Raw genomic sequence first — 26,269 nt, 5'->3', positions numbered from 1 at the left:
CCACCATATGCACAGCATAACCTTTGCACAGTGAATATCTCGTTTTGGTTATGATGGACCTGGTTCACCTGGTTTCACCCAGGCCTTTTTTCGTTTAGGGTTCTCGTAATGGATCCACTTCTCATCACCCGTAATAATTCGATGCAGAAACCCCTTTCTGCGCTGTCGTTGAAGCAGCAATTCGCAAATGGTTTATCGTCTTTCAACGTCTCTGTCTTTCAATTCATGTGGAACCCAATGTGACATCTTTTGAATCATTCCCATGGCTTTCAAGCGTTTGGAGACTGTTATTTGATCAACGCCTAATGCTGCTGCAAGTTGTTCCTGCGTTTGACACGAATCCTGCTCGAGCAATGCTGTCAATTCTTCGTCTTGAAATTTTTTTGGCTGTCCAGCTCGCTCTTGGTCTGCCAAGCCGAAATCACCACTTCTAAACCGTGCAAACCACTTCTGATACGTTCGCTCAGCTAGAGCATGGTCACCATACACTTCCACCAAAATACGATGACTTTCAGTCGCACTTTTCTGCATGTTAAAGTAATGCAGCAGGACACCCCGCAAAAACACTTTATCAGGCACAAATTGCGCCATGTTCACTTAACTACAAACTGGTGTTGTTGACGCTTTAATCCACTGCCCTATACTACGAACGATACGCGATGACAGGGGTTTGCAACACATGTGTGGATACACGGAACTGTGGGACGCTCCGTTCGTTGCGCCATCTCTTGTCCACCCGCACGAATTAATTCCTAGACCAAATACTATTTTCATATTGTTTTAGCTTTCAATGTCTCATTTATGTTCCCACCGAGAATTGAACCTGAGATCACATGAACAAATGCGAATATGTTAAATATTTTTGAACACAAAACGCTTCAATGATACGATGCATGAATGTGTTCTGGTTACGTCCTGCAATGTATGATTAAAGAAACCTGAGGGTGAAGAAAAAATAACAGAGATCTCTTTTATACGTATTTACTCCAACAAACTCCCGACCTCAGAAGGGCAAGCCATAAGTTAGGTGATAAAGTCATACAACGAACAATTTTATTGATACTATTAATACTACACAACCATATTGCTCTCCTGAAATTCTCGTGTGTATGTTTAAAAATCTACTGTTGTTTCACGCCAACCAGTCTATATTTTTGGTTGTACCTTCGAAGTGAAAGATATTCACTATTACATTTGTTGGACTCTAGTGAGTCAGAAACTACAATTAATAGAGAGTTTGTTTTGTCTAGTATTCCTGCGATTAAAAGGGCCTTATCTAAAAGATATTTCATTTGTATATGAGAAAATAGTGAAGTTTATTTTCTAAGAATAAAATAAATATTTTCAATGTGAAGCTAACATTAAGTTTTGAAGAGGAGCTAAGAATGTGTTACCATTTACAGTTCCCATTTCAGACAGTTCACTATACTCTGAAATGGGAAGAAGTCAAACTTGGAAACATTTTACTAAAGAGACTTCGACAGAAAGTGTAAGATATAAATATTGCAAGGTTAAAATAAAATAAAGAACAAAGGTTACACAAACGTGTTATGGAAATATTTAAAAGCACAGCAACATACTATATTAGTGAATCCGAAAAAAGTTTTGACGAATTTTAGGTATTCAATTTTATCATCACAATTTCAGATGTAGGTTTGTATACGAATCAAGATCTGAGATTCGAATTTCGGATCCAGATCCGAGGTCAGAATTTCGGATCCAGATCTGAGGTTCGGATCCGAGATCCGGATTCGAAAATTTTTGGCCATCCCTAGAGTGTACTAGTCACTAGACCATAAACGAGCTTTATTTCTATCAATATATTGAAAGAACAAATATTTGAAAGAGCATGAGCATAACAAACACTATAGTATTATCAACTCCGTGAACTTGTCTCAACACCGTGGATTCCTTAGTTTTCAGATGGACATGAAGTTGAGAAAATTGAATATAATTTATCTTGACCGGCACACTTTTTAACCAGTACACGTGAGTAATTGTGTACGAATTTTCTACGTTAAGGCGTAGGTTTCTCAAGGGAAAGAAGGTATATAGCATACAAATACATTCAGTAATAAATACCATGGCGTTGAGTAACAATTAATATACGCACCTGCTTTCCACACACAAAAATATTTTTCCTATAGCTTTTGACACATGCACACAACTTTTTCTGTTCTTCAGTCAAACATGTCTGCCTTGTCTTCTTGTGGGTGTTACCAAGGTGGACGACCATGCTATCTGTTGAGAGCAATGACAATTTTTTCTCATGCCATGGAGTTGAGACGAAATAGAGGTGACAGAAACGAAGCATAGTCAAGCTTTCGAAAATAATCGTTATAAAGGTTTACTTTCCATAAAACCGAAACATTGAAGTGTTCTCTTTCATTCAATTACCATTAAATGATGTTTGATTTGCGACTTCAGTTGTAATTTATTGATTAAAATCAGTCAACTGTACTTTGTGACAGCCCACTGCAAACTGTTATACATGGGATACCTACTTTGTGACGGTTACTATCGAACAAAAAAAAAAAAAAAAAAAAAAAAAAAGGTGATTCTTTCTAGTAATAGTTTGAAGAAATGCCCGTGAAAGAAAATTTTCCTCTTTCGTAGAATCACGCATATATATATATATACTTAGTTTCTTGAAGGAAGTCTAAGGTTTTTGTGAACAGAAGTGTACAAACAAGTAATAAAATGTCTTTCTCGTATGCCAGTCACTTACAAATCGAAAAAGCTTCATTTAAAAAGGGAAATTAATAAAGATATTGTATTCCGCGACGGTAGGGCAAGAGCACATAAACTAGGGGCTGTGTGCACTCGAGGTATAAAAAATATACGACGAGCGCTCAAAGTCCATTGCGGTGAAGCCACATTGTGTCAAAAGGTTTTTGACATTAATTGACTGATTTCTCATTACAAAAGCACCATCAACCACTATTAAGACAAAATATTGCATTATCCTGTGTGCGTAGTCTTTCGTTGTAAATTGCAACTAGAATAAATAATAACATCAAAGACGAGAATTCATTTTATGTAAGGGAAGAAAATACAGTGAAACCAAGTCTAACATATTCTGCGAAGGGTATTCCGTGCATTGTACTTCCTGGGCAAAAGTTCTGTCAGTTTCACACTGGAAAAGATAACATAACGTAGAGGTAAGGTAACATATTATGTTGCATCTTTGCTTTCATATTGTTGGCAAATAATAAGAATAGTAAAAGGTCTGCTACCCTGTTAATGCTCACGGTAATCATATTCAAATTAAACAGAAAGGACGGTTGTGCTCAAGTGTAATTAAAGAAGCGGATTTTAAACTTGTGGAAATCAGATACACACACTTACCTGAGTATCTTCTTGAAAAACATATTTAGCAGCACTTACATTTTAATGATGCTCACATTTCACGTTTTCGTGCGATAGTAAAATTTTTTTCTAAAATTTCTTTACGTACTAATTATTTATTACTTAGAAAATACCAGCTAGTGAAGTTGTTTGTGCTGCTGATATATTCGACACTGTAAAGGAATAGTCATTGATTTCATTACGATTTCATTGCTTTAGATGAGTAAATAAGCAAAAATGAATACCATCTTAAGAAGAGAGGGTTAGTTTACCAAGTAATATTTTGTGTTCTCTAGAAAAGTACATAAAGAAATTATATAATTCTTTCATATGTGAAGTACAGTAGAGCAACGATTATCTGAACTAATATGAACTGGACTAACCACCTCAGATAATCGGGGCTCCTACAGACTTTCCGCAAAATGAAGGTGAGTGCTGTAAAGGCGTGAAACTGGAACGTCATTTGAGGAGGACAGGAGAGGCCATTGTTCCATCTGAGTTGTAGAAATACATGCTTTGTAATAAATTCTGTACTAATGAAAAACGTAGACCTCTTATGGCAGTGGACAATCTTCTACATGCCCCCTTGCAAAATTTGAAAGGGCGCTACTGGTCTGAGGTACAGTATAATAAATAGGCTATATTAATTTCTGTACAGCACTTTCAGTCGTTCTAGTGTAAGTTGAATCGCAAAAATTAAAGAGTAAACACAGTAAAACACTTACGGTTCAGTATTTTTCTATTACGTGACGATGCCTCTCAACTGCTCAAAATAGGTTTGTGTAGTATATTTTCGTTGGTCTGCTTCCAATCCGGTTGTGAGTGAAATCATTGGTTGGTCGAAATAGCTAAGGGGATCCGAGCACGTAAAGAGTGCTCCAGTACATCTGCCAATGCGGTGCCTTTGGCTGCTGTGTGAACATGCTTGTTTCTCTGAATGCCCACGTGTGCCGGCACCGAGCAGAGAACGGTGATTAGTATTGTTGCAGCTAATGGCGTTTCTCAAGTATGTCTTGCAGTAAAGGGTTTTTGCCTACTAAAGACATTTTCACGGGCTTATAATAACACTTTGTGAGTCAGTACAGATAAACACACGACGCAGCAGAAGCTGAAGCGCGTGATTGAGAGCAAGCTTCATTGCTGTTTGTGTTAAACACAGGGAAGGCAGACTAAATTCCTAATTGTCCTCGTCTGTGATGAAAGCAGTCAACAAAATTCTCAGGTTTGAACCTTTCTTATAAAACATTAAAACTCGGGCACTAGTCCAGCAACGTTCCAAACTCTTGCAGTTATTCCTGGGTACTAGTATGTGATGATAATCAAGATTGGAGTTTTGGTAAAATAACAGCTATCTGAACTGATCTATATACAAATTTGTGTTTCCAGTTTTCTGAAGTCAGAGTTTCAAGTCATGGACCATAACCACGCTGGACACGAAACGTCTACAACTTCACATAACCATCCTATGAATACTCATCATTCCATGAGTGACAATCACGGATCCATGGGAGGAATGAACCATGGTACTTCCATGTCTCACGGAGTAAGTATATTATGTATTATGTTATGTATATTAGTAATTTTACTAACTTTTGCTTTATTCATCTTGGGATGATTAGAATTAATATTAGTCCAACAGGTGCTATTTGGATCGTCCGTCCATATATATACTTCATTCACTATCCTCTTGTACAATTGCTGCCCGATGCCGACACATCATAGGTGGTAGAGGTCTGCACGGGCTCAGGCCGAGCCTGCAGGCTTAAGCCCGACCCGGACCGCGGGCCGGACTTGGGCCTACAAAGCATATATCATTTCTGGCTCGGCGGCTCGGGCCGTAAATTTTTAAATACACAGCCATATTTCTCGGACCTTTTCGGGCTTAACTTTGTAAATATACTATACAGCGATATTTATTGGACCGGTCTTTCTGGAGAACTTATAAATCACAACTGCAAAATTAAACCTTTAATTGCTGTAAATAAATAAATAAAAAAATTGCGTTAATTATTAAGTTTCTGTAACTCGGGCTCATTTGATTATTATCACACGAGCCCGGGCCGGGCTCTGGACTAAATGCTAAAATGTACATCGGACTCGGGTCGGGCCTCACATTAGAAATCCACGGGCCGGGCTGAACCCGGGCTAAAAATTTTGGCCCGTGCAGACTCTAATAGGTGGTGGAGGATTTTATCAAACTCAGTACGGGAGTTTACTTATTTCTGGTTTTAGGAAAGACGAGAATGACAGTATCTTTGTTGCTACATTTTTCATTTCGTCTTCTTTCTAGAGTTCTTAATATCAACACTAAATGAAAACAATAGCAGTTATGAATTTTGTACTACGAGGAAACAGTTGCAAAACTAGTAATCAGCGTTATTGTAGGTTTTACCTTGTGCATAGCAATCAGCAACACGCATTTAAATTTGCACAGCAATTCATAGTTTTGTATAGCATTTTCGACAGCGAAGGGTAGTTTTCTATGAATTGCTGTGCAAATTTAAATTAGTGTTGCTAATTGCTACGCAGAAAGTAAAACCTACAATTACCAGGGTTTGCCCAAGTGGGCCCGGCCCGAAAAAAACCACTCGGTTTTTTCGGGTTGGACACACCTGAAAAAACCCACCTGGGTTTTTGAGCTTTTTGTTAATATATTATTGCTACAACTAAGTTGATCACATTGAAGGTGATTTTTATCAAATTTTGGACTTCCCTCGGGCGAATTAAGTGCTTTCACGTTAAGGTATACAACAACATTCTACATAAGACCCTTATAAAGTTCTGAATGCACTGAATAAATGAAAAAATCTTACTTTAGCTTGAGATAATTATATAACAAATTAATGTATTGATTATGCTTATAGCCTATTTGAAAAAAATGCAATTTTATATTTTAGAAAATACTTTCCGTAAATAGTGTGCTCTTCGACTCGGCTATGCCGAGGGACGTTATCCCTCATAGGGGAGACCGGGGCACATTGCAGGGTTTGCCCAAGTGGGCCCAGCCCGAAAAAACCCACCGGGTTTTTTCGGGTTGGACCCACCTGAAAAAACCCATCTTAAAACCCACCTGGGTTTTTGACTTTTTTGTTAGCGTATTATTGGTACAACTAAGGTGATCACATTGTAAGTTATTTTTATCAGATTTTAAACTTTCTTTGGGCGAATTATATGCTTTCATGTTAAGATAGACAACAATATTCAACATAAGACCTTTTTAAAGCTCTAAATGCACTGAATAAATAAATAAATAAAACCTTACCTTAGCTTGAGATAATTGTAGAACAAATTAATGTGTGGATTATGCTTATAGCCTATTTGAAGTAAAGTAAGCGATTGTATATTTTAGAAAATACTTTCCGTGAATAGTGTTTCCTGACTCGACGCCGACGAGGGACGTTATCCCTCATACGTTGACGGGTTTAAGGTCATAGGTGCCGGTACTAACAGTAAATATGTAAATACATTAGTAAAACTATTAGTATTATTTCTTACCTTTGATGGTAACAAAAGTATTCAGTAAAATTTAGTTTTCCAACAAGAACAGTTAAGTTCAGTCATTTGTTGCTACTCTTCAAATAAGCATTCTGTAGAATCAACACTAGCAATAACGTAAAAATTCTTGTCAAAATTAAGAAGCTTAATGCTCGGAGCTCCGAAGACTACGAAACGCTTACTATTTCAAGTGCTGCATTCAAACTTCAGTATTAATGGAAGTTTCGATGTAAAGTAAAGCAAGCTGCATTTTCAAGGAAAACACATCGTGAAAGAAGTGTTCGGGAAACTTCCGCAATTGAACCCACAAAAGCATCGAAAGTGAATACTTTAGCAATAAAACTATTTATTTTACGCTAGGGGATATTTCATTTCATTTTAGACATTTTGAAACATTTACTTTATAAAATATAAATTATAGGCCTATCTTTGTTAATTGTTTTAAATTAATTTTCGGAAAAGAACGGTCTTGCAACACGTGCTCGGGAAATTCCCGTAATTGAACGCACAAAGCATCGAAAGTGAACTTCAACAATAAAACCATTTATTTTACGTTGAAAAATATTTAAGACAATTTGATGAATTATGTCTTTGTTTTAAATTAATATAGCTATTTGGTATTCATATTTGGCGAACGTCACTGAGGCTCCTAGGATGACTCGATCTACATTTGTTCGTTTGTCTGCCTTTACCACACAGTGTTCAACTTTGTCTTTTAAATTTCAGGATACAAACCAGAGACACTCTAAATTTTCTGTTTAGATTTTCGCAGCATACCAACTTGAAATTACAAAATGGCGCGCTTGTTTTTAAAAAATAGCTGATATCCACTGACGAAAATGCCGGGGGGGGGGGGGTGATGGGAACATATCCCCTACAATCTTGGAACTGTCCCCCTCAATACTCCGATTGGAAATGTGTCTTTTAGGAAGAAATGTGATGATTTGTGCCCAACTGTCACAAAGGAAAGTGAGACGAAATTGATACCTCCCAGAATAAGCCTCAAATCTGACCGCCTCCCAATGTTGAAGACAACTCTGCTTCCCTACCCAAGTTGTCCCGGAGTCCCATACAGGGGACAAAAAATATGACGATATTATTATTGCTTTACAACTTTAAAATCAGACTGGCAACATTGAAAGCTGTTTACAGGGAATGATCATATTTGGATCATCCCTTGTAAACAGTTTTCAATGTTGCCAGTCGGATATTAAAGTTATAAAGCAATAATAATGTCGTCATATTTTATGTCCCCTGTGGAGGACGCCGGGACCGACATGGGTAATCCTCCTCAGCATTGTTTTTCGCCTTCATAAATATTTTGTACATCGCATATATACCGGTTTATATATATATATATATATATATATATATATATATATATATATATATATATATATTAATATATATATACCGTCTTACCTGTCCCCCCAATGTTGAAGCCAAATTTGCGCCGCTGCTGATATCCACGCTACAAAGCACAATTTTAGGTCTTTCAAATTAAAATTTTTAAAGTAGAAGCACGAGAGACTAAATTAGCTGTATATATTTTGACGGCATAAAATTTCAAAATGGCGGCCATTTTTCAAAATAGCGGGTATCCATGCTACAAGGTGCAATTTTCGGACTTTTTAAGTTGATATTTTGAGGGTAGAAGCACAAGACATTCTAAATTTGCTGTATAGATTTTTTTCGGTGATCCTATATAAAATTTCAAAATGGCGGCAAATTTTTCAAAACAGCAGTGAACAGAAAGTTGTTGCAAGTTGTGACAATGACACTCATGAAATGTAAATCATATTTTAACATTTTTACCCCAAAGAGATTGAAATATTTCGAAAAAACCCAATTAAACCCGAAAAAAACCAATAAAACCCGAAAATACCCGAAAAAACCCACATGGGCCCAAGTGGGTTGGGTTTTTTCAAAAATACCCGGGTTTTTTCAAACCCTGGCACATTGTCACAATTTTTACGTTTTATTTTCTTGTGATGCTCGTGTAAAGCCGAAAATTGTAATTTTTAGTATACACATACTTTGTTATCTTGTGCATAACATATATTTCTCTGTTCAATGTAACTCTCTCTGAACTGGACTTATGTACTATGTTTTATGATAAATACAGTTTTGACAATGTACCCCATATGCGGGGTAAGTTGTCACAATATATGGGGCAAATTGTCACACGTTATTCTTGTGGTACTTTCCAGAAATTGGTAGATATTATTAATGTAATTATTACTAGTGCGAAAAGACTGTAAATGTTACAAGCATTGAATACTTAGCGTCTGAAAAGAATCAAAACATAATTAAATGAAAGTGGAAACTATATTAGTTAAATAGGAAGGAAAGTAGGGGGATCTGTAGCTTATATTTTCTCAACCTAAAAGATTTATTGTTACATCAAGCTTTGTAGGAAAACCAAAACTGCCATGAAAACGGAACTAACTTATAGCTAAGGAATCAAAACTACAAACTGAAAGGTCATAACAAAATGACGAAATTATCAAATCATAGCTTAAGTCTCCAATAGGCCTACACAAAATTAGCCAATTGCACTTAAGTTGCTTCTGATTGTAGTTTATGAATTGCAAAGAATTCCTCTGATAGGACTACTGTATAGCTAGAAGAGGAGTAAATATTATTACGAAGTTTCGTTGGGCTTTATTAGTACGCACCGCAAACTAGTTTGAAAAATGTTTATCCTTTTGCTTCTACAAAGTACCATACCTGGAGGTCATCGTCAGAGCCACAGTTAATACACACGTAAAACAAGTTCTTCTTTCCTCAGTTTTCGTAGGCCGATTCCGTACATCGAATGCACTGAATCCACTTCTCGCTACATGTACTCGCACTGTATGGATCACCATAAACTGAACACAATGTATCGTCGTCCTCTGAGGAAGAATCGTAATCTTTTTTGGACCTTCGTTGACATTGTTTATAGGTGCAAAGCTATTTGCTTGAGGAGTTCTTATAGCAAGAGCAGCATGTCTTTTCAGAAATACCGGATACCAGTCTGGGCCAGCAATGGCCTTTTCATTCCACGACTCTGGGCATTTCAATCCTAGCGCTTTTGCGTAGTTGTAAGCCAAATCGCGAACCTCCTTTGTAGTGAGTCCAAATTATATGTGCGAAGCTTGTTTTGGTATGATACTAGTAATTCTTCCTAGTATTACGAAGAGTAACCTAATGTAAATGAGCATTGGTCGAACTGTAGTTCGCCATCTGTAACACGTGCACAAAATCTTGCCAATGTTCTGTAGTGAACATAAAATTCTTTAGCAGCTTTAGGCCTACGTATTGATATGGGGTTGTTATTTATTTTCATAGCTCTTGCTGCAACCAGTAGATTTTCCATGGGTGGTGCTTTCCTCTCTGTCTTTCTTTTGTATATTCTCACCGTCTGCGAAACAGAGATAACCCTATCGTTTGTAACATACATAACACACAGTGGGGCACATTGTCACAGTGACAACATGCCCCGTCTTATTTGTGACAACTTGCCCCACGCGTCGCCATTACTCTTTTTACAAAATATCTATACCAAACGACAATATTAGGCGCATTCAAAGTAGCACATTATGAAGCTCTATTTGTAACCTACATAATACACACAAAAATATTTGCTTCTACCGCTTTCACGAACACACAAAACAGCAATTTCAGTACTCGGAAAATTTACATTCCGGCACTGAAAACAGACAAAGTTCAACTGACGCATCACCGTTCTTCCCGCGCATCTCCAAACGAGTACAGTTAGTAGTGACATCTAGTAAGCAGCACCAGCACGCTAATGTTTTCGCTTTTTTCAGAATTGCTACTGTGACAACGTGCCCCAGTCTCCCCTACGTTTGACGAGTTTAAAGTCATGTGCCGGTACTACCAGTAAATATGTAGTGCATTAATAAAACTATTAGTATTATTTCTTAGCTTTGATGGTAGCACAAGAATTCTTCAGTAAAATTTAGTTTTCCAACAATAACAGTTTAGTTCAGTTATTTGTTGCTACTCTTCAAATAAGCATTCTTTAGATTCAACACCAACAATAGCGTAAAAATTCTTGTCAAATTTAAGAAGCTTAATGCTCAGAGTTCCGAAAACTACTACTAGTGCTGAATTCAAACTTCCGTACTAGTGGAAGTTTCGATGTACAGTAAAGAAAGCTGCATTTTCGAGGGGGAAAAAAAGTCGCGAAAGAAATGCTTGGGAAATTCCCGCAATTGAACGCACAAAGCATCGGAACTGAATACTTCAACAATAAAACTATTTATTTTACGCTTTAAGATATTTAATTTCATTTAAAACATTTTGAAACATTTACTTTATAAAATATGAATTATATCTTTGTTAATTGTTTTAAATTAATTTTCTGGAAAGAAACGTCTTGCAACAAATGCTCGGGAATTTCACCTAATTGAACGCACAAAATATCGAAAGTAACCTTCAAATAAAACCATTATTTTACGCTGTAAAATTAATATATTTGGTGTTCATATCTGGCAAACGTCACTGAGGCTTCTGGGATGATTCGATCTACATTTGTTCGTTCGTCTGCCTGTACCACACATACTACAGGGTACCACCTTTGATGCTTTAAGTTTAAATTTTCAGGGTACAAGCACGAGACACAATAAATTTGCAGTATAGATTTTGGCGGCATACCAAAGTACAATTTCAAAATGATGGCTTTAAAAAAAGTAGCGGGTATCCACGCTGCAAAGTGCAATTTTCGGTCTTTTAAGTTGAAATTTTTAGAATATAAGCACGAGACACACTAAATTAGCTGTATATATATTTTGGCGGCGATCTAACGTAAAATTTCAAAATGGCGCCATTTTTTCAAAACAGCAGTGAATAGAAAATTGTTGCAAGTTGTGACAATGATAATCTTGAAATATAAATAACTTTTTAACACTTTTACCCCAAAGACATTGAAATATTTCGTAAAAACCCAATTAAACCCGATTAAACCCGAAAATACCCGAAAAAACCCACATGGGCCCAGGTGGGTTGGGCTTTTTTTAAAAAAAACCGGGTTTTTACAAACCCTGACAATAACACTGATCACTAGTTTTGCAACTGTTTGCTCGTAGTTCCAAATTCATAACTATTCCTGTTTTCATCATCATCATTATTATTATTATTATTATTATTATTATTATTATTATTATTATTATTATTATTATTATTATTATTATTATTATTATTATGTATTTAGTTTGCTCTACAGATTGTGTAAGCAAGTTTTAAATAAGTCCATATGAAATTTGTTGTTAAATACTGAATCCTTAATGACTTTCTGAAGCAAACAATTGGAATTATACAGTCAAGAAAGTGAACCTTCATAACTATGACAAAAACACAATAAGACGATTTCACACAATTGTTTATTTCTCACTTATATTGTAGCCAAATGTTACTTGAACCTTTTTATTTGATTTTAATTTCATTAGAATCCTGTGATTTCCTACTGATTTTGTGTAGCAAACTGCGTACGATACTGATTAAATAAAACCCCAATATGTAGTGTATGTACTTCACAATTATTTAGTTCCTCATTAACAACAATTTTTAATGAAAAATGAGCTGAAGATTTTTTTTTTTTTGTATATTTTGTTTTATAGGTCATTAATTAAGTGAATTACTTCATACCATAGCTCACGAAGGGCAGTGTGTGGTACTTGTGAGTTTCTAATCTTTTCATTAATTAACGTACTTATATATTGTTAGAGGGCTACCGTATTTATATGTTGGAAGATAGACAAACTATCAATGAAAACAATTACAATGAGTTGCTGTAATAAAGATATGAGTTAACACTTTTCTTCTACTTTATGCATCAAGTTGAAGGGCGGGGGGAGGATGATGATACTGAACAAAATGGTGGAATGAACCAGTGATGTAGACAGGGAGCAGACTCGACTCAATTCCTCCTCCTTTGTGCAATGATATTGAGATTGGGCATGCAGTATGTTCCATTTGTGATCCCAATGTTACAACGTTTTCTTTAACTTCTAGTGTAAGCATATGAGAGCTTATAGTTTTATTCCAGGTATAGTCGGCTCGGAGAAAGATGATGGTGAGAGACAGTAGTTTGCCAGCGATCAACAGGTACATCTCCGAACTTAAACTACCTACTTTTCTGTGGTCCAAGCCCAGCCTATTCCATCGTAATAACTTAATTTCGCCGAAAGTGGTGCTTACCATTATCTTCTCTCTAACCACTCTTATAATACCAAGACTGCGTTATTTGGGGTCTTGCAACGGATTATTGAATTCAATTTGTTTATTACAGAGAATATAGGGTAATAAGTTTCAGAACACACATTTATTTAATTTAAATACGTAAAAGTTGAAAATAAAAGGAAGAAAAGGAAAGTATGTATTTCGTCAGTGGTAAATATAAAATGAAATATTTCTGTTTTATGGCCGATTATTATGCCCTGTAGGCTAAAAAAGATGGATGATAAATGAAAGTGAAAGATTTTGAAGTAAATTAATTGAATGAAAATATACAAAGAAAGGGGAGAATCTCGAGAAAAGCTATAGACACGATGGTGACCACCATAAGGTAATACAGCTTGAGATTTAACCAGTAACCCTCGGGCCAGAGGTTCCATGACAAGCCAATAATCGACTAAACCTATGCAATCTGGCCATTTCCAAAAATCTGAGTTGTGATAGCGTTGCCCACAAGATGAGAAATTTCAAATTCTAGACGAGAGGAGAAACGAGAATTTTCATCTAATTTTCGAGACTAGGATAGAGACGAGACGAGACGAAAAATATCTCGAGTCTCGGGGCTGTATTAGTTCACCCAAGGTTTAAATCTCAAACAATGTTTTAGTGTTACATGATTCATAGTATAAAATCTATAAATTTATAAGACGATTGTATGAGCATGATGAAGAGCATGTATCAGCGTTTAAAGATGCAGAAATCGTACAGAATATATCCAATAACAAATATGCTTTAAGTATTGGTATATTACGCTCTTCGAGAATCTCTTGTGAGGCAGAAGTGTTCTAGTCACTTCTAAATAGAATTAAGAAAAATACTAATTTTCATAAATAAATTTTGTACATAAATTTACGAAACGAGACGAAAAAGATCGACATCAGACTCGGAAATCTTTCCAAAAATTGAGACGAGGTAAGAAAACATTCTTCGAGAAACATATTCTTAGCAAACATATTATCTGTTTGTAAATATCTAATCTAATGATAAAAACCTCGTTGTGCAAGTTAATGTAATATATATTGTAAAGGAAGTCGTCCTACGAAGGCCTAAGGGCTACAACTAGAACTGTGTCTTGGCCTCAGTACTGACGGAGACTGATGGAGGTGATGTTAGCACTATGCTCTCCGGCCCCTTTAATTCCTCAGGTTGCCGCAAAGATGATCGAAATCATGAAGTTGGCGTTACGAGTTAAAATTAACGCCCACCCGACCTCAGCCTTACAAACTGAGCGTGAGGTTGAGTGTGCATAAACTCTACATGATGATGTGAGTATGAGGTTTAGTGAGCTTGATGTTAGAGCTGTATTCTTGAGGTTGAAAAATCCTGGTGTTGAAATGGTGTTACGATTTCGCGTGTGAAGTTGCAATCATAATGATAAGTTAATGAAATGTCGAATTGATGTGAACTGTGATGTTGACTAAGCGTAATGTCGGGATAGTTCAATAAGATAAGGTTAGTAGTGTTGTAGTAAGACGAGAAATGAATTTTTTGTCTCGGCTTGTAGAAGTGTCGTTTATAGAAGTGTTGTCGGGATTCTCGAAGAATTCTTCCTCATCGTGTCTCGATTGTCAAAAAAGCTTTTCTCTTGTTACGTTCTGTAGATTTATGTGCAGTCCGCAGAAAAAAAAAAAAAAAAAAAAAACCTGCAACATGAGCATATAAGTTTATGGCGAAACAACGAAGTCTTTTGCTCCAAAATAAGTATGCAGGGGAGGACGCCGAGCTTTCTCCTGCGTGATTCGTGCCACTTAGACGTTATGTTGATTCCGTGGGCTGTTAGGCGTAGCTTCACAATAAACTTACATGCTCATGTTGCAGGTTTCTTGCCGCGGACTGTACAAACATTATGCCCGGTTCCACTCTTATTTCGTCTCTAAGTTACCAGAATTCTACCGTGTCACGAGAGATTCGCGTTCACGAAGGGTGTGATATAATAACATTTTAACTATCTTTATTATTAGAGTATATTCTGTAATGATTCTTGTATCTACGTTGATAAGTTCTTTTCATGGTGTTGTACAATCACTTTATTAATTTATAGATGTTATACTTTGAATAATCTATATATATAAAAGAGAACGTACAAATCCTTTGTCCGCTCATCACGCTAATACGGCTGAACCAATTTCTTTTATTTTTGGGGGGTTATTAGGATTTGGACCCTAGATGGTTTTTATCATATCACTTTAATTTTCAATTACCAGTGTCTTGAGATAATTGACCATTCAGGTGTCCATTACGTACAAATCCTTTGTTAGTTCATCATAGGTATAAAAATAAACGTATGTATATGCAACCCGCATGACCGTGTCACTCGGCGGGTTAACATAAATGACAGGCGTTATAATGGTTTTTATCATATCACTTGAAAGCGAAAAAGTAAAAATTATCTAAGTAACAAAGTTTATTGCGTTCCGGGGTGACCGCAGCGAAGCGGGGTGAACGCTGCTAGTATAACACTAAAATAGTGTTTGAAATATAGGACTTGGGTGAATTAAAATTAGCCACGAGACTTACGAAATCTTTCGTTTTGTCTCGAATTTAAAAAGGTATTAATCGTCTCGAACTGAGAATCGAGACGAAACATATTATCGCGTGGGCAACACTAGATGTTAGGTAAGCGTGATGTTAGTTTGTTGGACTTGTGAACTGATGTTGAGTGAGCATTGATAATGATGCGTGCGTGATGGTAAATATTTAATATGCATCTGAACAGACTGTAAAGTTTGAATTATATGTTGGTATAGGGGATCTTTTACCCTATTTGGTTGAATATCGAAAGTAAATTTTTAAATATATTTTGTTAATAGGGATGGACAATAGTTCTTGTCTGATTAGGCTGCTCTAAGTTGGATTGTAGCTCTTGTTGGTTGGAGTTTAGCGTCCCTTTTCAGCACGACATTGTTTGAGATTTGAACCTAATGTTGGAGATGGAACCCGAACCTCCGTAATCTAATTTTAATATTCTTTGACGGAAATCTTGTCCGGGATCACTGCACTCAAGGCGGACACGGTTGTGATTAGATCAGCGGAAGAGCCACACAGCATTGATAGAATGACCAATTCCTTTCCCAAGTGTATCTAAATAGTGTTTAAGATATCGTAAATAAGGACAATTATTTTGGAGTTTAACTTAACGTCACGTGATTGTGCTCCGAGGTAAAGGGAGAATGTGATGATGGTAGTGAACGAAATGGTGGAACGCAGGGTGGGAGAAAACGAAAGAACTCCGAGAAAATCTACGTACATGGTGCTTGTCCATAAAACTTAGTGGGAGCTGGGATCGAACCAAAGAGCTCACACAACAGAGATGAGCTCCTACCAGTGAGCCATCGAGGGCCCCAATTAGAGAGATGGAGTGGCGGGTAGATTGGGAATTAGAATTAAGGATACCAGTATATAGTAACTGGGAAGTGGTGTTAGTATTAGATCCTCTTAGAGCTTAACTCCTTAACGCCCAAGAGAAATGTACTTGAGATATTTTAAGGGGACTTTGTATATATATTAAGAACACTATAATTTGAACATATGCATTTACTCAGGATGATATCTTATACCCATCCAGTGATATAGATGTGTACCTTAAAAGGTACACTGGGCTTTCAAGGTAAAATTTTTTAACATTACATACGTACTTTCAAAGGACCTCCTACTTTGTGTGAAATTCTTCGAAATTCTCTTTCCTGGCACGAGTATACATCATACTTTTGCATTCCCAGACAGTTCTCATATGACACAGGACGCACCTGCAACGATTTAGAAATTTGGCGGCAAAGTGTCCAAATGGGCTAAAGGGCACATATTGTGGGATATTTCCGATCACCTCCATATGTTGCTTGGCGTTTTCTTGTTTACTTTTACATGAAGATCCTCTTCCAGAAACCAATATTGCCTTTCCCTCTTTAATGTATGATATCCCGATAAGAGTAAAATACAAAGGAAATTCCTAATCAAGTCAGCAGTAACACTGAACTCATGGTTGTTTTTTTTTTTTTCTGCCGAGCATATAGATTTGTTGGCTCGGCAATATGTGCAAATACTTCGTCGATCATAAACAAACAAAATATTTCGTAGGGGGAAAGATTTTGAGGTTCTCCCTTCATCATCTGAAATCTTTCTTCAGCACCATTTGTAGATTTACCTTCCCGATTACTCGCATATACAGTATCTCCTTTCTTCCACTTTGGGAGAGATTCACTTTGCAAAGTTTTATTCTTACGTTTTGGAACGCCTTCTGCATTCTTGGAATATTAATCGTCACCTCCTTCTTCTTCGTCTGTAAGAACATCATCCTTAGGTGGGAGGAAAGTCACATCCATTGTATCACACTCATTATCCACAGACAAGGTTTCCAATTCATCTAAAACTTCTTGCAATGATAGGAAGCGACGCTGATGAGAAACTCGGCTTGTGCTAGTCATTATAAAACATCATCGAATCCGTTATCAAACTACTGATAGTGCTAGTAGTAGTGTACACAATATGCTCTCACATATATATTATAAGGAGGGAAACATCAAACTGATATCGTTAGTGACCAGTGTACCGTTCAAGGGTCCCTTTCTTTCTCGCCATCCCACTAGCATACAACACAAGTGAATACTGCATTAACACAACTAGCATCACTCCAGAGACCTTACAAACATAATCTTGATTTTTAAAATATATTGTTCTTATCTTTTTAGGAAATTTTTGTAAATTTTCTAAAACAAGATGGCGAAATTGAAAAAGTTAACTGTTTAAGGAGAAAGTGTCGTTTATATCTTTTTCATTCCAAAGTTTAAAACACAAATATGCATTCCCGTTTAACAATAAGACCATAGTGATCTCATTTACGAGATTTTGCAAGACAGAGACTACTATGGAGCACTCTATGAACATAAAGATAACTGTACCTTTAAAGGTACACTGGGCGTTAACGAGTTAAGGTACAATCCGAATTACATGAACCCCTACCGAGAACCGAACTCATGTGTTCCGCGCCAAATCGGGTTTGTTGACCATAGATCCATGTATATTGCTTGTTGTTAGGCAGTATATTGTTACTTGTAAGCTTGTTTGATCTGATCATTTCCGTTTCAATAAGGGTCCTAGAAATACAGCTCAAACTGAATGACAGGACAGAAATTTTACGTTACTATTGTCATCTTATCACTGAAGAAAATCTTCGCGAGTGGAAAGAAATGCTATGAATGATATTTGGTTTACAACTGTTTTTTATTACGGAATTATAACTTAGGTTTTATCTACAGCAGATTCCTTTTGTATACTTCCTTTTCATAACTAAACATATTTATGACAGAGTTCGAAACTTCTTGCAGTTAAAAATGGGACCTCGTTGGCTACGTGGCGTCCGTCCAACTAGTCTAGTGGCTAGCACGTGCATCTTTGGTGCACATACTCCTGAGTTCCATTTCTGGTGGCAGAGCATATATACGAGGTAGAATTTTAACTTCCTCGATATATGTATGTTCGTGTCCCTCTCGCTTTCAGTAGGAAGTGGAGTGGAAGAAAGTGAAATTAGGTGAAATAGTGGTAATTAGGGAAATAAAATTACTGTAAAATGTTCGATTAATCAGTTACCTTTTAAAAAAATGAGTAGTAAAATGTTCATATTTTGTCCGTGGAATTCCTGGTTTGATGCCAGCTCGCGCCAAATGGCCTTTATGGTGATTAAAAACTATGTTCTTGAGTTTTCTCGGTTATCTTATTTCCTCCTATTTTCTTCATTGCACCATTTCATTCATATTTATCACCGTCTCCTTTAACCGACACAGTATAAGCGTGGGACAGAAAACAAAGATTTTATTTCATTCTTTTGAGATAGAAAATAATCTGATTAAAGTCGGAAGTAACTTACTACTGTTGTATCCGATGTTTTAACCCTGCTGCTCTGTTCGGGTCTATTTGACCCGAAATGGATTCTGATTTCTCATAAAATTCATGATTATTTTTGTGTTGGGGATCAAGTTTGTGACTTTGTTTTATTCAATCCAAATGATGTTTTCTGAAAACCACGTAATTTTAATATTAACGGTTTTCGGGATTTTCCTACACACGTATTACTAACGTACTGTTCGGGTCAACATGATCCGAGGAAGTTTTTCTGTACTGTGCTAGTGAATTTTCAACTGGTGTGTTATATTTCTCGGGAAACATAAGTATCTACTTTTTCCTCTCACTGTACGTGTATGTATGCGTGTTAAGTGATCTTATTTGCGAACTATGGGGAATGTGACTTGTGATAATGCTTTCACCTTGTTCACTTTAGGACAGCATCTTATTGGACAGAAAATAACTATGCTTGGGACTATAAGGAAAAACGAATCAACTTCCGAAGATCTTGTTTAACAAAGAAGTGCATTCATCATCTTTTTATTTTGCAAAACTACAATCATTGTAAATTATATCCCTCCCCCCTGCCGCCAAAAATAACGTTGTGCTCATGAGTACTCTTCCACAGGAAAAGAAATCAGCAACGGAGTTGACAAGAAACCCAACATAATATTGGGTTCTAATTCAATCAAAGGAGCTGTAGACACTTTAGATCAACTTGTGAACAGACACATGTAAACGCAAAACCAACAGGTGGCCCATTATCTTGTTGTATAATATGATCGGTGTATCAGCTTACAATGGGTTTATTTTGCGGACTTCAATTAACCCAAGCTTTCAACAAGGGAAGCTCTTCAAAAGAAGATAGTATTTGAAAAAAAAAAAAAAAAAAAAAAAACTTGGAAAATCTCTCATTTTGCCAGAGATACAATCTAGACAATATATGGCGAGAAGGGACGAGTCTCGACGGATTTAACCAGAGCACAAGGAGTTGGTAAATCAGAAGCTACAGTGATAACACCCGAAACAGGCTTTCCGATCAAGCATGCAAGCTGCAAATACTATCCATCATCTAACGACAACAAGACAAATTTGGTTTGCTTTATTTGCAAGAAACATAACCATAAATCTCATGCTGCTTATTACTTTCCGCGCTGTAAATGAAGAGTGTTGTGGTCGCGTCTAACGCTTACCAAATTTACCAACAAGTATATTACGCGTGTCAAATGTGTTATATTCTACTTACTAGTTACCAATCTTGTGAAGACTAAAAACAGTAAAGCAATGCAGTGGCATGTGGACAGCATATGAATAGCTGCATAGTACTTATTATTATTATCATTCTTATTACCATAAGTCATCTCATTTTAGGAGAAAATAACTCATGTTCCAAGTTAAAATAGAGTAAACCATTATAAAATGTTCAATATTTGTGTCTAAATCAAAATTTTCTATTTTGGTTTCATCAAGAGAATGTGCATGTGACGACGATGAAGTTTTCTGCCCGAAGGCAGGTCTTGACCGGAAGATTCCTGTTCAAAGTGAACCCATGGTGGTTTACTGTTGCCTTCCATGGGATGATGATGATGTCCTAAGGACGGAACCTACAATTCAAAGTGGGATCCGAACCACTTGTGTCCCCACTGGGAATCGAAAAAAAAAATGAAATCAAAGTTTTACGTCCCATAGTTATGCCGATTAGGCTAAAGGAGACGGTGATAATGAGAAATGAATAAAATGATGGAATGAAGAAAGTGGGAGGAAACGGGAGAACCCGGAGAAAACCCACGCACACGGTGTTTGTCCACCACAAAGTTCACTTGGCGCAAGCTGGGATCGAACCAGGACCCCATGCACCAGAGGTGTACGCTCTACCACCGAGCCACCGCGGCCCATATGAATCGAACCAGGGACCCCTTGATTACAAGGCAACGAGTGTAATCACTCATCCACCTCGGACAGTATGTACGTGTAGTTCATTGTAAAAAAAAATTAAAAACAATAAAATATTTTCCTACTCCTATTTAAACTAGTAATTCTTTGATAACTGGGCCCTTTTCCAATACAATTTAATTATGGGTCATATTGACCCAAACAGTATATATGTATAGTAGGTGGGAACAGAGCAGCAGAGTTAATCTTTCAACAACAACAAAAAATCTTAAACTACGGACACTAGGATCCATACAGACTTTGGCACCGATTTACTTTCAGTGAGAACGAATGGTATCGAGCTTGCGTGAATATTGTATAGAGACATCAAGTAAATTCTGTTTACGAGTCTTTAGCATTATTAGTCGTATCATGGATAGCTAGATGATTCAGACAGTTTTATATTGGTGGAGGGACGAAAAATAGAATTCTAGGATGCCGAAATATAAAGAAACTCATATAAAGAAACTCATGAGTATGGGATTGCATCAAGAAATAATACAGGTAACTTCAGTTCATATAAGATAAGATCTACATATTAGTATGTAATGTGTACTGGCCACCCTTCGTATTAGGATATTTCACAGTGCAATACACGTTATTTTGCAGACGTTTTAACATCGATTCTGCAGGACCTACGTAGTGAACAGTAGCGAACTAAGTTGTACAGACGGTTTCATTGCATCAGAGGAACTTGTTAACCTGCAAAACGAGAAACTTGTTAACCTACAAAACATTCAGTGAAGTTTTTTCTTTTATTTTGAAAGAAATTAAAAGACTGACAGGAACTGACGATGCCAGCATTAATTTCTTGCAGAGGTGGAGGTAGAGGTAAGCAAAAAGGAAAAAACAATTGTGGAATAACAATTTTTTATACACCAAAAACCTAAGTTTTATATTTCTTGACCTACATTACATTCAATATGTGTGGGAAGCAGGTGTCATCAGCGGGGTGGGAGCTCGACGACCTCTCTCCCTTTGGCAAAGTCACTGATTCTTAACTTTTACATAATTAGGTGCACTGAAACGTAAAAAGTAGCAGGACACCACGAAAGAAACGCGATTATGAAACTCAAACTAGAGGAACTTCAGGAGTAAGAGTAGAAAGACTGTCAGGAAAAGTGAAAATATTTTAGAGTAGGCAGTTCGATAGTGAATTAGTTTAGGAATATAAATACACCAAAAACAGATTCTACAATTGAAAAAGAAGAAAAAAGAGAGAGAAACTCAATTTGTGGAATGTTCACAAAGTACAAGACAATCTTAATAATTACACTTACAAAAGCTAGTAACTCCCACACAACATATTGTAATATATCGGGTGTTCTGAAAATGGCGCCCACGGACCACAGAGCACTATTCAACAGGCCAAAATAAAGCGAAAATGTTACATGATGGTTTGCTCTCCGGGGCCTCCTTCAGCCGCTATGGGGAGTCAAAATTTCACAAAGTAGCAACGTCGCAGATTAACTTGGGAAAATTAGCACCACTCTACAAATACATCAATTAACATTACTCTACAAATACATCAAGCAGTTAAGTCGCTTGCTACACTAATAACTGATGGTAATATCAATCAGTATTGACTTCAGCTGTCATCTGGAAAGAATCGATGCAACTATTTGATACATTAATAGATCTACTCTATGGTTCTTTATTTGCGACGTTACCACATAGTGTAATTCGTGTCTCCAAACAAGAACCCGGAAGGTATACAAATATACAGTGTCTAGCAGAATTATTCGGACACTGTAGTGTTTGAACAAAAGATGGGATTTATTTCAAAGAAAAAGCAAAAGTAAATAATATATCATCATTTTCTCTGACATCCAACAAACATAAACAATTTTACACTTCGAAAATAAAATAAGTTAACAATCAATATAAAGTAGGGAGATCAAAACAAACACAATACGAATTCGGGTGTTGCAAAATTATTTGGACACCTGATGGGAAATCACTTATCGAGTAAAAAATATAAAACTCAATATCTAGTAGGCAGTTCTTTCTGCTTAAGAACTGTATATGGTCTATTTGACATACCGCTCACAAGTTTGCGAGTGTATGCAACAATAATCTTGGTCCATCTTGACGAAGCACGTCCTTCAGATGCGCCATTAAGGTTATGGATGTTTTTCGAACTTATTTCTCTAGTTTATCACACATTTCGAACTTGGTTTTCTAGTTTATCACACATTTCGAACTTGGTTTTCTAGTTTATCACACATTTCGAACTTGTTTCTCTAGTTTATCCCACAAATGTTCAATGGGGTTCATATCTGGAGACTGAAGAGGGGGATGGAATGTCTTTGGGCAATTGTTGAGTAACCACAGTTTTACAATATGAGCTGTGTTTCGGGTTGTCGTCTTGGTAGAATTTGAATGTATCTAATATCCCCATTTTTCTGCGTTCTTCTTTAAATTATCTTTAAGAATTTGCAGGTAGAGGTGTTTGTTCATTGACTGTTCGATGAACACCAGCTAACCTACTCCATGCAGCCTCATACCATTACGCTTACTGACGGCTGCAGATTTTGTTCCTCTTCTCTGTATTGGGTCTTCTCCACACCATCATCTTCCCATCAGAACTGAAGATATTGAACTTGCTTTCATGAGAAAAATTACGTAGTCCCATCAGTTGGCACCCACATACTGGTATTATTTTGCAAAACTAGTCTTTTCCTCCAGTTTGTTTTGTTGATATGAGGCTTTCTGCATGCTACGCGGCCATGAAAATCAGTTCTTCTCAGGACTCTTCTAATTGTATCGGGACTCACGTCGATCCCCATTTATTCTCCAACCTCGGCAGCGATTTTTGGAGCACTTATTCATTGATCCTTTTTTACTTTCCGGACTATTGCGGATTCCCGTCTCTCCGAAAGTGTCTTTGGACGTCCCGTGTTAGGAAGGAAATCAACTCCTATCTTCAATCGTGTATCGCTTGATATCCCATACTGTATTTTTTTTTTTTTTTTTTTTTTTTTCGTTTGCGACATCTGCAATTTTTCTGCAGCTTTTCTCCTTTTTCATGGTGTAAAATTGCTAATCGCCGCTGTTCAAATGTCGTGTTCTTTCCTCTTTGACCCATTCTTCGTGTTGACAACGAATTGTTGTATCTTACTGCCACAATAACGACTGCAGTACTTAAAACCAGCGCCAATTTTCGTAGTACTCGCATCATTCTCATAGATGTCGTACTGTCCGAATAATTTTGCTGGGAAAAATTGGGCATAGTATTCATTGCGATTACTTATATCCGTACTGTTAACAGCAACTACACGCTTCATTGTGTTTTTCGAGTATGCATATATAGCTCCTTTTTCTTATGTAGTGTTGTGTACAAAATATGCTTTCATTTCGGAGCCACAGCCCATTATATGTATTTGATTGGAACTGTCCGAATAATTCTGCTAGTCACTGTATATATTTTTTGCTTTATTGTGACTTGTAGAATAGTGTTCTGTGGTCCATGGGCGCCATTTTTAGAACACTATATATATATATATATATATATATATATATATATATATATATATGTGTGTGTGTGTGTGTGTGTGTGTGTGTGTGTTTGTGTGTAATGTATACAGGATAGTCAAAGGATAGCCTATAGAGGACAAATCTTTCTCCAAGAGAGTTTATTTTGTTCTAAGATAAAGTAGAGCAATCAGACACGTATGTCTCTTCTTCTTTCGAATTTAACCAAATTCTTCTAACTTCAGCGATGTTCTATGATTTTTATTCGCTGAAATATTATATTTGATCGTTGTTTATTTTTGTCATTCAACTTTTGATAAAATACTTCAAGAAATCTTAAGTTCCTTTGAAGGTCACCCTTGTGCCGCCTGTACACTTCCAAGTGTGTATTAAGGAATCTACGACTAAAAGCGATGAACATTCCCTTTTACTCGACTTCGATCCGACGTGTTGTTCTCCAGTTATGAATGTTTTTTCTGTTTTTCCGACAAATTTTTGGCTGATCATAACACCGAAAGGAGGCATGAAAAGGCTTGATTCTAGACATGAAAACAAGGAAAAGTGTCTGTGTAAAACAAAGTCGAATACCGCATCTATTGGGAGTTACAGGCATCCGAAAGTGTGAAGAAATGAACGTCAGTCCACTTGGAATTGTGACTAAACTGCAGCGACAGGCGGAACACAAAGAAACAGTACGCAGAGAATCCAAAAGTGCAGTGATCGATTGTGTACAATGACAGCGCAAAAGATTCACCAAAGGAAGAGAAGGATTTCCAGCAATTTTCTGAAGGATACATGGACCGAAATAGGCGACATGTAACGCCTTGCTTCAGTGCATACGACATGCTTTGATGGATGTTGATAGCGTAAGCTGATTCAAGATGGCGAACGGAACATCATGTGCAAGGTTTCATACCCACATGCAGGAAGAAGTACATGCGTAAACGGGGCATGTAATTTAACACATTCGCAGTGATAGCATTACAAACATTACACACTATGGTATACTGATTGCAATAGCAACAATATTATCAGTTGGATAAAAACATTTTTCCAGTCGGTACGCTGGTGTTCGATATCTTGCAGCGGCTACCGTGACCAGGGTTTTGCAGTGTTTCTAATCAGTCACACTAGGCAATGCCAGGACGACACCCTGCATCCCTGTCTCGTTCTCTACCCTGGCATCGTCGGAGTTGCTGCAGTATCATAAAGAGCGTTTAAAGAAATGAGAGCGACCTACCATTATCTTTCATAGCCAGTTTGTGTTTGAATAAGGGGGCATATGAATGATGTCAGTTAACTTCAACAGGGATAAGACGTTGAAGGAACATATCATTTTCACTGCACGAGTTATACATACAGTGACTCGAAAAAGTATTCGTACAGTTATTATTTTTTAAGAATGAACACCTGTTTACGATTGTTTAACGAGTATATTGAGATAATACGTCCATACTACCTTGCACCATTAGTTCACCAGTTGCGCACATATTCAGTGTAGTTTGATGGTTTCATGTCTTACTTCCGTCGATAAAGTGTTCGTACAATGTAGTTTTGTTCCTAGTAAAAATACCTACCAAGCACTGTTAGTGTGATTACTCTTACATTGGTGCTTGTGAAAGTTGCTGACCGCCACAAACATTTAGAAAAGGTAAGATGAAACACATAGGAAAAGAAATAACAAAGGATGAAAGAAAAATTATCATCAGGATTCACAGTTAGACTAAACCAGTGTCTGAAATATCTGAAATCATGGAACGACTTCCCTCAACGGTGCAGTTGGTATTAGATAGATTCAGCGTTACGAAGTCAATTAAAAACGAATGTAGGAGTGGTCACTCAGAAGACTATCAAATAGATACAAAAACATAATAGTGCATACTATCAAAATTAATCCAAAAATAAGTGCCCATCAGATTCCAAATGGGCTGCAGAGACGACG

The 26,269-nt window shown here is 36.8% G+C and overlaps 1 protein-coding gene across 3 annotated transcripts in view; it reads left to right on the top strand.

Moving 5' to 3' along the window:
* Ctr1A (Copper transporter 1A) overlaps positions 1–26,269 on the top strand; it is a 277,241-nt gene that overhangs the window by 61,483 nt on the left and 189,489 nt on the right. For all 3 annotated transcript variants that reach the window (XM_081765601.1, XM_081765599.1, XM_081765600.1), the window contains exon 2: positions 4,735–4,891. In XM_081765601.1, the coding sequence (XP_081621727.1) occupies positions 4,760–4,891 (132 nt within the window). In that variant the 5' untranslated portion in view covers positions 4,735–4,759. The remainder of the gene's footprint in view (positions 1–4,734; positions 4,892–26,269) is intronic.

The sequence above is a fragment of the Thermobia domestica genome, chromosome 7, assembly GCF_964235325.1.
Source record: "Thermobia domestica chromosome 7, izTheDome1.hap1.1, whole genome shotgun sequence".
In the NCBI taxonomy this organism is placed as follows: Eukaryota; Metazoa; Arthropoda; class Insecta; order Zygentoma; family Lepismatidae; genus Thermobia; species Thermobia domestica.
The sequence above is the reverse complement of the archived record's forward strand: the minus strand, read 5'-3'. Positions and strand labels throughout refer to the sequence as shown.